Raw genomic sequence first — 17922 nt, forward strand, 5'->3', positions numbered from 1 at the left:
TGGTCTCACAAAAGACCTGTACAATTGGAGCAAGTCCTCTTTATTTTAGAGTCAGAGTCATTTGTACCCTATTCATTTTCAGACTTTGTAGCAGTTAGCTATAACTGAGTGATTAGCTAGGCAATTTCAGAAGGATTTAAGAGTCACCAACATAGCTGTGGATCTAGTGTACCGTGTAGACCTCATTAGTTGAGGACGGCAGGCTTTCCTTTCCTAAAGGATATCAATGAAGTAGATATTTTTTAAAATGACAATTGACAATGGTTTCATTGGCACCATTAGACTAGCTTTTAATTTCAGATTTATGAATCAAATTAAAATATGTCATGGTAGGTTTTGATGCACTGTCCTCAGAAAAGTTGCCTGGGTCTCTGGATTGCTAGCTCAGTGACTTATGTTGTTGACAGTCTTAATTTTACCATGAATATTTAGGGAACACATTTAAAATTCAATTTTGTTTCTTGATGGACACTTAGTCCCGTAATTCTTCTTGGAGCAGCTTTACCCTGCACCATTGCCAACCTTAATCTCTGAATGTTTTATACTGACACTGGATGTGAAAGATTAAAAACAACGTCTCTTACTCAGCTCCATTTGATAAAAACCAACTTGCCTCATAGGAACAGGTTAAAGCAAAATCTAACAACGAAAATCCAGGACAAAGTGCCTTGAAAGAAAAGATACACCTTGAGATGAAGGGGAAGTTTAGGGACAACATTCCAAGGATTAAGATCCAAACAGCCGAAATCATGACCGCCAATGCTAGAGCAATCAAAACCAGGCACACTCAAGTGCCAGGTTTATGAACATACCTATGTGTGAAACAGAATACCGGTCTTTGGGGGGGGGGGGTGCACACAGAGATTTCAGAAGAAAGAGAATGGTGAGTACATGGAGGGATTTGAAAATGAGGATGAAAGTTTTAAAATCAATTGAAAGAGATAAACCTTACCTTAAATTATTGCAGAAGATATTGTCTACATTCCATAGAATGAAGCCCATCAGAAATACACCTAATGATGTGTAGGCAAGGGGCCTCAGCCAAGGGTAAACCCTGGATAAAATATGTTTTAAAAAGATCATTAAGTTGTTGAACCTACATCCATATAGCACCTTTCATGCTCTTTGAGTGTTCAAAGTATTTTATAGCTAGTACTTATAGATCATTAGATGTGAGAACCAAACCACTTGTATTCTACAAATTGTGAATAAACAAATGATTTTAAAAAGTGCCCTGATTGGTGCTGGTTAAAGTAACAAGTTCAAATTCGACTACTTATTACACTGTGATATGAAACTGGTAGATAACTGTCTCATAACGAATGAATTAGCTTTGTTCACTTCTTCAAGGCACAGATATTGGAACTGAGTTGACATGTCATAATAGCCACAAATCTTATGGATGTCTCTCAATGCCACATCAGTTCCAACAGAAGTAAAACTTTCAAACAGTGCCATAAAATCTCTATTAAATTTCAGGATCATAGAGGTCAGAAACTTGTATAAATTGATAGTGTCATCAACAAACTTCAAACAAATCTTGACTTCATAGCAATAGAATGCTCTAATGAAATGTAATCATTTTTATGAATTTAAATCTCACTCTTCTAACAACAGAAAACAACATGCAACCAAGATTTGAAGATCATGAAATCTGATATCATTTCAAGGGAGAAGATCCAATGTAAAACCAAAATCCTCTAGAAACTTTACACCACATACAGCAGTAAATCCCATATTATATAAGGACATGTTGATTGCATTTCAAAAAATTTGTTTTAACTAGAACAACAACAAAATATTAATGGTTTTGATCACAGATACCACAAGGGAACATTTGTCTAATTTGTCTTTCAGTGATGTGCTTCTCAAGCTCAAAGCTAACATTAAACTCTGCAGGAACTAGAATGACCCTGTTTTTATCACTCCCACACTAAATTGAAACATAGAAAAAAGTGCTCTAAAGATCACAAATGTGGGAGAATAGCAGCCAAAGTTCAAGATGACCGAATTACATTTATATTCAAAACAAACAAAAAGAAAAACAAACACACATCACAAGAAATAATATTTTTGAAACTGTGCTCAGTAATGCATGTTTGTCTCTTTAATGCTTTAACTCCCTATGATTTACTTCCCTATTTACCTTGCTTTTTCTAAGCTCTTTTTAATCCATATCCCTTGGTTATTCAAATCTGAGCAGCCCTGGAAAGTGAACGTATCTAATGAATTAGAACAGTGCAGCAAGCCTAAAGGAGTTTGGTTGAATTAGATCCTGTGTAGTCTATAATAAGTTATTAAAAAAATATATTATCTACAGAACAAGAGATTAGAATGCAGATAATTTTTTTCCATTAAATATCTTCCTTAGTGATTCTATATTGCTTGTTGATTAAAGCCACATCATGTGTGATTCTTGCCATTTTGCAAATGTACAATGCAGTGTTTTACACGTGATTTGTCAATTTGCTGGCAATGTAAACGTCTGAATGGTAGACAAGTGAATCTCGATATCTGACAGCAAACTAAATTAATAAACCCAAGACTCAGTCTTCTCATATTGGCACAGGCCTTCAATCAAAGGTAACGGGCGGCACGGTGGCACAGTGGTTAGCACTGCTGCCTCACAACGCCATAGACCCGGGTTCAATTCCCGCCTCAGGCGACTGACTATGTGGAGTTTGCATGTTCTCCCCGTGTCTGCGTTGGTTTCCAACGGATACTCCGGTTTCCTCCCACAGTCCAAAGATGTGCGGGTCAGGTGAATTGGCCATGCTAAATTGCCCGAAGTGTTAGGTTAGGAGTATGGGTGGGTTGCGCTTTGGCGGATCGGTGTGGGCTTGTTGGGCCGAAGGGCCTGTTTCCACACTGTAAGTAATCTAATCTAAAGGTAAAATTGCCATAGTCATACTAGATCATAGATTACTCTCTCATTAGAGACACAGCTGGTGGTAATAATTTAACCTGAGGGTCACCATGCCTCAGGTGAGGGGAGGAATTCAGACGGTTAAGTTCTTTGTGGCAACCTCAGCCAGTATGGGAATTGAACCCACAATATTGGTATCACAAAGTGGCCATCCAGTCAACAGACCCACATCCTTCAACAAAACGAACCTGATTAGTAGTCAAAATGTTAATTGTACAACCAGAATTAATCAAATTCATTACTTTACTGCTGGTCATCTTGTACTCCAGGACAATTCGTAACAAATGTCAAAGTAAAGAGAAAACAAAACATTTGCACTGTATGAGAAGGGAGGGGCGATTGATTGGCAAACTAGACTCTAATTTGTATTGGCGGTGTAATGGTAAAAGCACCAGTTAAAATTGACTGACTGTTAACGGTCAAATTTTGCTTACATTTTAAACTAGACAGATTGGCTGGTTACTCAGGGCAATGCTTGACCAATGAATCAGAGACTGGTCACACCCATTTTACTGAGCTGAAACAGGTGAAAAACAGAACCTTGTGCACCAATATTTGTAGCTAGAAGTGTGTCGAATTGTGAATTGTTTTAGAGTGCCCAAATAAAATCTTTAACAAAGTATACAGTTTTTCAGCAAAACTCAAATCTTGAATTGCCGAACAACCTTTTTTTTATTACACTTGTATGGTGTTACTAGTGTATTAACAAAGGCACAACTTTTATAAAGCAGAACTATTCAGTTTTAAAAAGACCTATCACAAAGTATATCCTCTGTGCCCTCCTAGGTCAGGCAGAAGCTAGTTTGTCCATTGGTCAACCTTCAGGTCAGACTAACCAGGTTCATTTTGACCACATACCAGGTTCATTCCCAAGTGAGATTCAAATAGTCAACTAGACAAAAACAAACCAGTTTTATTTAGAATACGCTAACTGAGAAGGCTGCGGATGCACAAACAATGTGTATATTCAACTGAGGAGTGGCAGATGGAGTTTAATTTAGATAAATGTGAGATGCCGCATTTCGGAAAAGCGAACCAGAGCAGGACTTATACACTTAATGGTAAGGTCCTAGGGAGTGTTGCTGAACAAAGAGATCTTGGAGTGCAGATTCATTGTTCTTTGAAAGTAGAGTTGCAGGGAGATAGGATAGTGAAGGTGGTGTTTGGTATGCTTTCCCTTATTGGTCAGATCACTGAGTATAGCAGTTAGAAGGTTGTGTTGTGGCTGTACAGGTAATTGGTTAGGCCACTTTTGGAATACTGTGTGCAATTCTGATCGCCTTTCTATCATAAGGATATTGTGAAACTTGAAAGGGTTCAGAAAAGATTTACAAGGATGCTGTCAGGGTTGGAGGATCTGAGCTATAGTGAGAGGCTGAATAGGCTGTGGCTGTGTTCCGTTAAGTGTTGGAGGCTGAGGGGTGACCTTATAGAAGTTTATAAGATCATGAGGGGCATGGACAGGGTGAACAAACAAGATATTTCCCTAGGGTCAGGGAGTCTAAAACTAGAGGGTATAAAATGTAAAAGAGACCTAAGGGGCAACTTTTTCACACAGAGGGTGGTGTGTGTAGGAATGAGCTGCCAGAGGAAGTGGTGGAGGCTATTACAATTACAGTATTTAAAAAGGCATCTGGATGGGTATATGAATAGGAAAAGTTTGAGAGATATGGGCCAAGTGCTGGCAAATGGGACTAGATTAGGTTAGGATATCTGATCGGCATCGTGAGTTGGACAGAAAAGGTCTGTTTCCATGCAGTACATCTCTCTGACTCTCATAGATAATTGAGCATTAAATGAAGGAGGGTGAGTGAGACAGGCCCCGGCATCAATGGCAGTCATTTCGAGCAGCTGTGAGAGCAGGAACATGCAGCCTGAGCCAACAGGCGTCAACAGTGGGAGCCGGCAGCCTGAGGCAGCGGCAGGAGCAGGAACAGGTTACAAGGTGGCGAGAGCAGGCAGCTCAGGGCAGCGCCTGTGGCAAGGTAGAGTCTGGATTGGGGAACATTGAGCCCGGATGACGAGTGCAAGCCCAGCGTGTTTAGGTGCTTATGGACTGTGGTGTTGAACGGTTGAGCGTGTTTCTATGTTTTCTAATTTTTAGTAAGAAAGACTGTAATGGTTAACTTTTTAAAGATTGTTTCCTTTAGTTTTCTGCTTTGTACCAAGAATCTGTTCTAGGTACTTTTGTTTGGGCGGCACGGTGGCTCAATGGTTAGTACTGCTGCCTCACAGCGCCAGAAATCCAGGTTCGTTTCCAGCCTCAGACGATTGTCTGTGCAGTTTGCACAGTGTCTCAGTGTCTACTGGATCTCCTCTGGGCGCTCTGCTTTCCTCCCACAGTCCAAAGATGGGCAGGTTAGGTGAATTGGCCATGCTAAATTGCCCACAGGGTTCAGGGATGTGTAGGTTAGTTGCATTAGTCCATGGAAAATGTAGAGTAATAGGGTTGGGGAATGGGTCTGGGTGGGTTACTCTTCATAGGGTCAGAATGGACTTGTTGGGTCAAATGGCCTGTTTCCACACTGTAGGGATTCTATGATGATTTGTACCTAAGATGGTGCTGTAAGTGGTGACTTGTCAACTTCTCACTGTACTCACTGTGATAATAAACCTCATCCAATTCAATTCAATAGAGTGGGAAAGTAGAGTTGAGGTAGATGTTCAGCTAATTGAATACTGGAGAAAGTATAGGATATCCCAGCTCCTGCACCTTCTATTCCCTCATGGGATGTGGATATCACCAGCTGAACTCATTCCAAGCTTTTGATCACAAACACTGAAGGAATGGCAACATTTCTCTAAATTAGGATGGTGAGTAACTTGAAGGGAGGTTTGCAGGTGACAGTCAAAAGTTTAAAAAGAAATTAAAAGTAATTTGTTCCTTTGTCATTTTTAATCATAATTACTTGATTGTAAAAGCAACTATAGATTTAAGAAAAACAATGAAAAAGTCCATTTTTCCAATATATGCCTCAGATTGATATGTAGGCAATTTTATGAATATCTAAGTCACAAGGTGAACGTGCAACATAATTTGCACATCAGGTATGATGCCTGACCTCTGACAGATGTAATAGTTTGAAGTACAAATCTATTACAAAATAAGCTGATAATACTCTGCCAATAATAGATTTACAACCACAGAGTGATAAAAATCCAGGTAACACATCACAACATTGTGCAGTACAAATAACCTTTCTGGACAAGAGACATACAGTCATAGATGTACAGCACACAAACACACCCTTCGGTCCAACCCGTCCATGCCAACCAGATATCCCAACCCAATCTAGTCCCACCTGCCAGCACCCAGCCCATATCCCTCCAAACCATTCTTATTCATATACCCATCCAAATGCCTTTTAAATGTTGCAATTGTACCAGCCTCCACCACTTCTGCTGGCAACTCATCCCATACACACACCACTCTCTGTGTGAAAACATTGTCCCTTAGGTCTGTTTTATATCTTTCCCCTCTCACCCTAAACTTATGCCCTCTAGTTCTGGGCTCCCCACCTTAGGGAAGAGACTTTGTCTATTTATCCCATCCATGCCCCTCATGATTTTATAAATTCTATAAATGTCACCCCTCAGCCTCCAACACTCCAGGGAAAACAGCCTTAGCCTATTCAACCTCTCCCTATAGCTCAAATCCTCCAATCCTGGCAACATCCTTGTAAATCTTTTCTGAACCCTTTCAAGTTTCATAATATCCTTTCAATAGGAAGGAGACCAGAATTGCATGCCATATTCAAAATGTGGCCTAACCAATGTCCTGTTCATCCACAAGGTGACCTCCTAACCCCTGTACTCAATGCTCTGACCAATAAAGGAAAGCCACCTTCACTATCTTATCTACCTGCGACTCCACTTTCCAGGAGCTAGGAACCTGCACTCCAAGGTCTCTTTGTTCAGCAACAGTGCCGAGGACCTTACCATTAAGTGTATAAGTCCTGCTAAGATTTGCTTTCCCTAAATGCAGCACCTCACATTTATCTAAATTAAACTCCATCTGCCACTTCTTAGCCCATTGGCCCATCTGACCAAGATCGCGTTGTAACTTGAGATAACCTTCTTTGCTGTCCACTTCAGTTTTAAAATCCAAGGTGTAATAAGTTGTGCAATGCTGGAATACTACTTACCATGTGACAACATATACTGATCGTAGGACTAAACAGCCGACTAGGAAGCCATACATAACCTGCAAAGACCAAAGAAAATCAAATACTAAGTTCAAATGGACACAGTAAATCTGATAGTTTTAAAGACTTTGCAATCATTATTACCTTAGCACTTGGGAAAATATTCATGCATTTCTATTAAACATTTTTGACAAACATTTATAATCACTACACTTGTATTAGTGCTGGATATGCTATCAGTCTGCTGGAATCAGTGGTTGGCTGAAAGAAAACAGATTTAAGCTTCATATTTTTCATCTTTATTACAAATATGAAAATGACGCATTTATTTACACAATATATTAAGTTTATTTTGGCAAAGGATACCTGTTCTGCTTCAGAAGTGCAATGCACCACCCAAGGAATTTTAACTTGTGGTTAGAATTCAAATGGAAGATTACTGAACAATTCAGAGTGCAAAACCAAACTCACACTGAGCTTAGCAGGTCAGGGTTTACAATGTTAAAGCCCCACCTTGATTCTTACTGGCAATGCAAACCTTACCTTTCCTATATTTGCTGAAGTCTCTCCAGATGTTCTTTGAGTGGGAAACATTCCGGTGAAACACCAATTTTAAATGGAAATTACAATGAAGCTCCTTTCGTATTTTTTGCACATCGTGTATAGCACATAATGATGGAGGAGAGCAGATTTAAGAAAGAGTGGAGGAAAACTTCTTCACCCAAAGAGTTGTGAATCTGTGGAATTTCTAGCCCAGTGAAGCAGATGAGGCTACCCTGTTGAATGTTTTTAAGGCAAAGATAAATAGAGTTTTGAACAGTAAAGGAATTAAGAGTTATGGTGAGTAGGTGGATAAATGGAGCTAAGTCCATAAGAAGATCAGCCATGATTTCATTGAATAGCGGAACAGGCTTGCGGGGTCAGATGGCCTACTCCTGCTCCTGGTTATGCTGTGTTCTTATACTCACTTGCATGAATTTTTGGTACTGAATTCCCAATAGCCAAGAACAAGTAACTTTATGTGCTAATTGTGTGGACCTTAAAAGCAGCTCTGATAACCTATTTGTGCACTTAAAAATCAGTAGTCTCAAAAACTAGGAAAAATCAATACAATTTCATCAATACAAATACAAAGACTCATGCTAAAAAGACGAGGTGACAAATATAAGCTCACCCCGGTCTGGTCAGTTAGGAGATTAAAAACACTGTCCAATTTTGTACTAAATACTGATGAGTAGACTGTCATGGGATTTATAACTTATAAAAAGTGCTGATCTTTGCTTAGGCAACACTCAGCAGCATCACTAGGCCCACTTAGTCCCTCCTAAGCAATAGCAGGGAGGAAATAAAAATCAATCATGATTCCCAAACCTATAGGAAACCTTTGTCATTAGAACCCTACCCAATACAATTCAGAGTCTTGGGGAGGAGAAATGAATAAAAAAATGCCAGTGAATAACCACAGAATACAAAGTTGAGTGGCCAAGAGATAGTAAGGTCTACAGATGCTGGAAGCCAGAGTCAACAGATATGAAGCTGGAAAAGCACAGCAGGTTAGACAGCATCTGAAGAGCAGAAAAGTCAACGTTTTGGGCTGAAACCCTGTGTCAGTGCTGATGAAGGGTTTCAGCCGGAAACGTCGACTTTCCTGCTCCTCTATGCTGTCTGACCTGCTGTGCTTTTCTGCTTCACATCTATTGAGTGGCCAGGTCACACTATGTATACAGAAATAGGTGATCAATTGCACAAAAGGTGCCACATAAACATCCACAAAAATGACAAAAGAAGCAATAGTCCCCCGACAATAATCCCATTGTCCTCAGACTTCCCAGCAAATTAAAATATTAATTCATGCTGCATCACAGATTATGAGGATTTTCATTTTAGCAATTAAGGCTAGCCAAATAAAGTCTACATGCACACATTGACAAGCAGCTCAATTTTGGAAATCTTTACAGCTCCATGATAGTCACAAATATTGCTTTTCAGTAAACATTAGGGTAGAACTAGGCTCTGCCCAACTGTGGTCTGAATTAAAAATAGTATTGAACGGACGTTAGTACGAGTTAGGTAATTCTCTGTTTAAATCTATGATCAGATGCGTGAGTAGAGAAGTGTAATTAACCCTAAATTTAAGTTAGACATTGAGTATGAAAAATCAAATACTTGGAATTTAGAAAAAAAACAATGATACCATGATGGATATGAGGATTGGCATACATTTGAACACGACAGCTCATGACATTCAGCCCCTCCAACATGTTCTCGGTTATTCAACGAGCTGTGGGTGAGTTGATCATGGTTTTAACACTATTTTTCTGCCTGCCCCCAATATCATTGTGGATCAAAAACTAACTCAGCCTTGAACATATTCAATGTTTCACTGTTCACAAAGGAAAGAGAATTCAAAAGCCTGGCAACCCCCAGAAAAAAAACAAAACCTCCTTACCTTAATTTAAGTTGAAGGCTCATTATTTCTAAACGTTAAATGGTACCCACCCAGTTCGAGATTTCCCCACGAGGAAAAACATCCACTTGGTATCTACCCTGTCAATTCCCCTCAGGGAATTACAATAAGACTACTTCTTGTAACAATGTTACAATATGACTACTTCTTATTCTTCTAAACAGCTATGAGATGAGCATTTTGGGAGGTCTTGCATTACGAATCCTTAACGCAAATAAGCTTAACTGATGTGACATTAAAACGGTTTCTGCATCTGAAATCCAGGACAAGGTTTATTTAGTACGAGTGGATCCCAATGACTTGTGGAAAGCACCACTCAAGCCAAAGGTTTAATTGTTGAGCAAAAATTATTTCCAAGTACCTCAAATTGCTTCTACCTGTCAGACGTGAAACCCTAACTACTTTAGCTTAATAAGAGTTGAGAAGTGTGGAACTGGAAAGGCACAGCAGTTCTGGCAGCATCTGAAGAGCAGGACAGTCAATGTTCGGGCATAAGCCCTTCATCAGGAGCTCTGCTGCTCCTCGGATGCTGCCTGAATGGCTGTGCTTTTCCAACACCACACTTCTCAACTCTGATCTGCAGTCCTCACCTTGCCCCTAGCTTAATATGTTACAGTGTAAAATCTTCTATCCAGATACAACCCATGTTTGGAGGAACAGAATACAAAATTGTATTACTGGATGATTTTCTACAGCTCAAGTGGACATTTTATGAAAACTACATGCAACTCTCCTCAAAAGTGCTGGAGTAGAGTAGATAGGTCAGAACTCAGATTTTGGCAAAGCACTAGCTTTGTAGACTTCAATCTGAAAGTTACTGATGAACAAGTCACAGAAAGCTGTAACCATAGCCAGAGTTGTCTTTGACCCCTCCTCCTGGTTCTGTACTGATTAGGAATACTTTCCCAAACATACTCTTTGCATTGGAAACTTTGCAACCATGCCTTCAAATGCTGTGAATGCCTTACAGAAGGCTGAACTCATTTTCAATTTGGCAGTTGCAAATGTGTTGCTGGTCAAAGCACAGCAGGTTAGGCAGCATCTCAGGAATAGAGAATTCGACGTTTCGAGCATAAGCCCTTCATCAGGAATAAGAGAGAGAGAGCCAAGCCGGCTGAGATAAAAGGTAGGGAGGAGGGACTTGGGGGTGGGGCGTTGGTGGTGGGATAGGTGGAAGGAGGTCACGGTGAGGGTGATAGGCCGGTGTGGGGTGGGGGCGGAGAGGTCAGGAAGAGGATTGCAGGTTAGGAGGGCGGTGCTGAGTTGAGGGAACCGACTGAGACAAGGTGGGGGGAGGGGAAATGAGGAAGCTGGAGAAATCTGAATTCATGCCTTGTGGTTGGAGGGTTCCCAGGCGGAAGATGAGGCGCTCCTCCTCCAGCCGTCGTGTAGTTGTGTTCTGCCGGTGGAGGAGTCCAAGGACCTGCATGTCCTCGGTGGAGTGGGAGGGGGAGTTAAAGTGTTGAGCCACGGGGTGATTGGGTTGGTTGGTTCGGGCGGCCCAGAGGTGTTCTCTGAAGCGTTCCGCAAGTAAGCGGCCTGTCTCACCAATATAGAGGAGGCCACATCGGGTGCAGCGGATGCAATAGATGATGTGTGTGGAGGTACAGGTGAACTTGTGGCGGATATGGAAGGATCCCTTGGGGCCTTGGAGGGAAGTGAGTGTGGAGGTGTGGGCGCAAGTTTTACATTTCCTGCGGTTGCAGGGGAAGGTGCCGGGGGTGGAGGTTGGGTTGGTGGGGGGTGTGGATCTGACAAGGGAGTCACGAAGGGAGTGGTCCTTGCGGAACGCTGATAGGGGAGGGGAGGGAAATATATCCTTGGTGGTGGGGTCCGTTTGGAGGTGGCGGAAATGGCGGCGGATAATACGTTGTATGCGCAGGTTGGTGGGGTGGTAGGTGAGAACCAGTGGGGTTCTGTCTTGGTGGCGGTTGGAGGAGCGGGGCTCAAGGGCGGAGGAGCGGGAAGTGGAGGAGATGCGGTGGAGGGCATCGTCGATCACGTCTGGGGGGAATCTGCGGTCCTTGAAGAAGGAGGCCATCTGGGTTGTGCGGTGTTGGAATTGGTCCTCCTGGGAGCAGATGCGGCGGAGACGAAGGAATTGGGAATATGGGATGGCGTTTTTACAGGGGGCAGGGTGGGAGGAGGTGTAGTCCAGGTAGCTGTGGGAGTCAGTCGGTTTATAATAGATGTCTGTGTTGAGTCGGTCGCCCGAGATAGAAATGGAAAGGTCTAGGAAGGGGAGGGAGGAGTCTGAGACAGTCCAGGTGAATTTCAGGTCGGGATGGAAGGTGTTAGTAAAGTTGATGAACTGTTCAACCTCCTCGTGGGAGCACGAGGCAGCGCCGATACAGTCATCGATGTAGCGGAGGAAAAGGTGGGGGGTGGTGCCAGTGTAGTTGCGGAAGATGGACTGTTCCACATATCCTACGAAGAGGCAGGCATAGCTGGGGCCCATGCGGGTGCCCATGGCAACTCCTTTAGTTTGGAGGAAGTGGGAGGATTGAAAAGAGAAGTTATTCAGGGTGAGGACCAGTTCAGTCAGTCGAAGGAGGGTGTCAGTGGAAGGGTACTGGTTAGTGCGGCGGGAAAGGAAGAAGCGGAGGGCTTTGAGTCCTTCGTGATGGGGGATGGAGGTGTACAGGGACTGGATGTCCATAGTGAAAATAAGGCGTTGGGGACCGGGGAAGCGAAAATCCTGGAGGAGGTGGAGGGCGTGGGTGGTGTCCCGAACGTAGGTGGGGAGTTCTTGGACTAAAGGGGACAGGACCGTGTCGAGGTATTGGGAGATGAGTTCGGTGGGGCAGGAGCAGGCTGAGACAATGGGCCGGCCGGGGCAGGCAGGTTTGTGGATTTTGGGCAGGAGGTAGAAACGGGCGGTGCGGGGTTGTGGGACTATGAGGTTGGAGGCGGTGGATGGGAGATCCCCTGAGGTGATGAGGTCCTGGATGGTCTGGGAGATGATGGTTTGGTGGTGGGAGGTGGGGTCGTGGTCAAGGGGGCGATAAGAGGAGGCGTCCGCGAGCTGGCGTTTGGCTTCAGCGGTGTACAGGTCAGTGCGCCAAACTACCACCGCGCCTCCCTTGTCTGCGGGTTTGATGGTGAGGTTGGGATTGGAGCGGAGGGAGTGGAGGGCTGCACGTTCTGAGGGTGAGAGGTTGGAGTGGGTGAGAGGGGTGGACAGGTTGAGTCGGTTGATGTCACGGCGGCAGTTGGCTATAAAGAGGTCGAGGGCGGGTAGGAGGCCTGCACGGGGTGTCCAGGTGGATGGGGTGTGTTGGAGGCGGGAGAAGGGGTCGTCAGAGGGTGGGCGGGAGTCTTGGTTGTGAAAGTAGGCACGGAGGCGAAGGCGGCGGAAGAATTGTTCAATATCTCGCCGCGTGTTGAACTCATTAATCCGAGGGCGTAGGGGAACGAAGGTGAGGCCCCTGCTGAGGACTGATCTTTCATCCTCAGAGAGGGGGAGATCTGGAGGGATGGTGAAAATCCGGCAAGGCTGGGAGCTAGGACCTGGTGTGGGACTGGAGCTGGAGCTGGAGCTGGGGGCGGGGTTAGGGGCGGGGACAGAGATCGAAGTAGGGGCGGAGTTAGACGTGGTGACGTTGCTCGACGTGGGGGCGGGGTCATGCGTCGTGACGGAAATAAGCGTGGGGGCGGGGTTACGTGAAGCGACGGGAGATGGCGTGGGGGCGGGGTTATGCGTAGTGACGAAAGACGGCGTGGGGGCGGGGAAACCTGAGGATTTGTGCTCCTGCAGGTTAGTGATGTCAGTGGGGGCGGAAGTGGCTGCGTCGACGGCAACCGGAGGGGCGGAAATGGTTGCGGCGACGGAGGAGTGGTGGTCATTCCCGGTGGCCGCGTGGGTCGCGGGTCCATCGGCGATTGTGGAAGCGGTTGTGTGTGTGGTGGTCACCGGGGCAGTTGTAGGGGCGGCGATCGCGGGGGCTCCGAGGTCGGTGGGGGCGGAAGTGACGTCACGGTGGGCGGCGGCCTTTGGTGCCGCGGGCGCTGTGGAGGCCACATGTGTAATGGCGTCCGACAGGCCTGTGGAAGATTCTGGAATAGTTGAGGGGCCACGAGTGTGGGGGTAAGTACATGAAAGTTTTTGGTACTTACTGTCTTTAATCTCTGATAGGGCTAGGAAGAACTGTTTGTTGAGTTTGTGGATTCTTCTGTAGATGAAGAACAGCAGGGGTCCTTTGCAGGTCTGTGAGAGTGCTGTCCTGAGCTGGGGTAGGGCTGATTGCAGGGAGTGTAGGTAGCGACGCATGGCTGCAAGGGTGGAGCGGAGGATCCGGAGGGAGGTCTGTTGCTGGAGGCTTCGGATTTGTTGTAGGTACAGGTTGTCCTGGTTGGGTCCAAATTTTGTTGGTTGGAATGTAGTTCGGAGTCCGTGTGGGATCAGTCGGTTCCGTAGACAGGTGCTGAGGAAGGAGATGTGGCTGTGGTAACGAGTCTGTTTGAGAACGTGGCTGAAGAGCTTCTGTGCAGAGGAGATGACCTGGGGGGTGCAGTGAGAGAGGGACTCACTGAAATCCTTGTAGAGGGAGGAAGAGAGCTTCTTCAAGGAAGGCATCCTTGTAAGAGGATTCGCAGTAGGTTAAAATCTTCGAGTAAAAAATGAGGTCACACCTCTGGGCCGCCCGAACCAACCAACCCAATCACCCCGTGGCTCAACACTTTAACTCCCCCTCCCACTCCACCGAGGACATGCAGGTCCTTGGACTCCTCCACCGGCAGAACACAACTACACGACGGCTGGAGGAGGAGCGCCTCATCTTCCGCCTGGGAACCCTCCAACCACAAGGCATGAATTCAGATTTCTCCAGCTTCCTCATTTCCCCTCCCCCCACCTTGTCTCAGTCGGTTCCCTCAACTCAGCACCGCCCTCCTAACCTGCAATCCTCTTCCTGACCTCTCCGCCCCCACCCCACTCCGGCCTATCACCCTCACCTTGACCTCCTTCCACCTATCCCACCTCCATCGCCCCTCCCCCTAGTCCCTCCTCCCTACCTTTTATCTCAGCCGGCTTGGCTCTCTCTCTCTTATTCCTGATGAAGGGCTTATGCTCGAAACGTCGAATTCTCTATTCCTGAGATGCTGCCTAACCTGCTGTGCTTTGACCAGCAACACATTTGCAGCTGTGATCTCCAGCATCTGCAGACCTCATTTTTTACTTCAATTTGGCAGTGCCTGTAAAAAATGTGCTTCCAGCATTCTGATTGTGGTGACCTCTTCTGCTGCAGCATACAAATCTATTTAATTATTTTTGTTGATTTTGGCATGTGGTAAGGGACAGGGTATGGGTTAGAAGATGAATGGGGGTTAAACTAAGGGGACTCCAAAGGTTTACGGCTAGTCATTTCCAAGCAGATTAGAGATGCTCCATAAAGACAAAATTACTTCATTCTAATGTAGAGGATTATACAACCTATTATTATTGTTTCAGATAAAATCCATTGATGATATTTGTACTTTTATTCCTTTTCCTATGCTCCTCTACTACTTAACATGCTAACTCTTACAAGTTTATGGTTCTATTTATGTTGCCAGTTCTCCAGTACCTGCCCTCAGTTACCATTTCACCCTCAGCAAACATGCCGAAGTTCAATTCTAATGGATGAAGATACCTAGGAGTCACAGGCCAATAATCAGAAAGTAAAATTCTGAATAATTACTCAACCACATCCTCCCAAGGGGTTCACTGAAGGCAACTGCAACATTGCAATTTGCTTCAAATCTCACAGCACAAACTTATTCAGTTTTCATGTGCATCCTAAATAAAATCACACTTTGCCCTTTCAGGGCAAAGAAGTAATTTGTTCAAGTATTAAGAGCACGATCTGTGTTGTGAAATCTTTCCTCCGTTTACAACTGATGTACAGCAATGAAAACCACTTGAACTTTTCCCCAGCACTTATGTATATACATTGCAGCTGTGAGGGGAGAAGATAAAGTTAATTCTGTAACACGTGCAATCACACAAGTTAAATACCAAGGTAAATGTCCCAATAACTAGATATCAGGTTTCTTTTTACAAAAGATAAAGCCTCTGAATCAAGGCATATCTAATAAAGTCAACATTTGTTGCAAAGCTCTAACTGTCAGGATAATAAAAGCAAGATACTGGGATGCTGCAAATCTGAAATAAAAACAGAAAATACATAGAAAACTCAGCAGTCTGGCAGTATCTATGGACAGAGGAACCGAGTGCACATAGCTGAAAGTTTGATATTACATCTTCAGAACAGAAATGTTAAAGATCAGACTCAACTTTAAATGGCCACGAGCTTTTTGATGCTTCAGAAGTGAATGAAAATTCATATCAAGCAGATTGATATAGGTCTGGAGTTATATACAAGCTAGACAGGACAAAGACAATTTGTCTCCTTCCTCACAGGACATTACTGAACAGATAAATAAAACAAAGAACAGCAGATGTTAGAAATCTGAAGGGTCACTGGACTTGAAACTTTAACTCTGCTTTCTCACCACAGACATTACTGAACAGGTTGGCTTTTTATGACTAACAGCTTTACAATCACCTTCCCCAATGGAACTTTAAAATTTTAAATGCAAACTTCAAATACTCAGATGGTGGCATTTAAACTCCCAACCTCTGGATTACTAGCCATGCAGCATTCCTACTACATTAACATATCCCTTCAATGAATACTGTATGTAATTAGGATGATGCAAGAGATGCCTTAGACACGGGAGATGGAGACTCACCAACATTACTGCCAACTAGCCGCAAATTGATGATGACCTACCTTACATCTGGATTCCTCAAGAATCAAGCTTGGTATATGCATGTTGAAGTTTTATTCTTGATAAATAAAGGCTAGCCACAACATTACTGTGATTTCACTGTTGATAGTTTTAACAAAGATTTAAAAGGGTATGGGCATTGCTGGTCAAGTCAGCCTTTGCTGTGCATCCCAAAATGCCCTCAAGATGACGGCACTGAACTGCTGTGATTCACTAGATGTAGGCCCATCCAGGTGCCAATAAGAAGGGAGTTAGGAATACGTATCAATGGGTCAAAGTGCTTTTTACAGAATCTGTTGTAAGGCAGGCAATTTGACTTTGAAATCAATCTACATGTTACAAATATGTACAAATTGTTCAAACTGCTTTTTACAGAATCTATTGTAAGGCAACATAATCTCCCGCTAACAACATCTTGGAGGTTACTATTGACCAGAAATTAAACTGGACTCACCATACAAATACTGTGCCTATGAGAACAAATCAGAGATTAGGTATATTGCAACAAGTAACTCACCTCCTGACTCACCAAAGTCTGTCCACCACCTACAAGGCACAAGTCAGGAATGTGATGGAATACTCCCCATTTGCCTGGATGAGTGCAGCTCCAAAAATGCTCAAAAAGCTTGATACCACCCAGAAGAAAAAACATCTTATAGAATAGCACCACATCCAGAAACGTCTACTTCCTCCACCATCAGCACTCAATGACAATAGTCACCCACAAGATCTGCAAGAAATTCACTAAAACATCCTTACACAGCACCTTCAAAAACCATGTCTACTATCATCTAAAAGAACAAGAACAATAGATTCATGGAAACACCACAACCTGCAAATTCCCCTCCAAGCCACTCACTACCCTAACTTGGAAATATATCTCCATTTCTTCACTGTCATTTGGTCAAAATCTTGGAATTCTCTCCCGAATGGCATTGTACATCTATTTACAGCACATGGACCGTATTAGTTCGAGGAGGCAGCCCAGCACCATTTACTCCAGGGGAACTAGCTAAAAGCAATAAATGCTGGCTGAACCAGCGATGCCCACTACTGAATTACAAAAAAAAAGGGAGGGTTGAGGAAAGGAGAACTGACTCACCCCTCCTCACCTGTCATGTTATCAGGTCAGTATCAAGTAAAGACAGCTTAGTTTAGAGACTATAACAATAAGCTCCCTCACAGTTTGCACTTCATTCCATAATTCAATATGATTACACATGTACCATTACATGAAACCTTTCTTCCTGAAAATGAACTGTTGGCAAGATGATGTCAATTTAAAACAATAAATCTGTTTATGTAATAAAGAAATAAGCAGAAATTGTTCTCAATAAAATGCAATCTATTTCATATGAGTCCAATGTCTCCCCTGTTTGTTAACACACACACAAGATGAAATTGTAGATGAGTCTGCCAAAACTTAGGCTTTAATAGAGAACGTAGAGAATAAATTGTTCAAACAAAGTTGGTTCCTAGGTTAAGAAGTTCCACAGTTCAGAACACGAGTTTGACACTCGTGTTAGAGATGTACAGCATGGAAACAGTCCCTTCGGTCCAACCCATCCATGCCAACCAGATATCCCAACCTAATCTAGTCCCACCTGCCAGCA

The 17922-nt window shown here is 43.7% G+C and overlaps 1 protein-coding gene across 1 annotated transcript in view; it reads right to left on the minus strand.

Moving 5' to 3' along the window:
• acer3 (alkaline ceramidase 3) overlaps window positions 1–17922 on the minus strand; it is a 186604-nt gene that overhangs the window by 25185 nt on the left and 143497 nt on the right. The window contains exons 7-8 of the mRNA XM_060826306.1: window positions 7072–7130; window positions 953–1054 (exon numbers count right to left, since the gene is read on the minus strand). Of these exons, the coding sequence (XP_060682289.1) occupies window positions 953–1054; window positions 7072–7130 (161 nt within the window). The remainder of the gene's footprint in view (window positions 1–952; window positions 1055–7071; window positions 7131–17922) is intronic.

This window comes from Hemiscyllium ocellatum, chromosome 6 (genome assembly GCF_020745735.1).
Source record: "Hemiscyllium ocellatum isolate sHemOce1 chromosome 6, sHemOce1.pat.X.cur, whole genome shotgun sequence".
Classification (NCBI taxonomy): Eukaryota; Metazoa; Chordata; class Chondrichthyes; order Orectolobiformes; family Hemiscylliidae; genus Hemiscyllium; species Hemiscyllium ocellatum.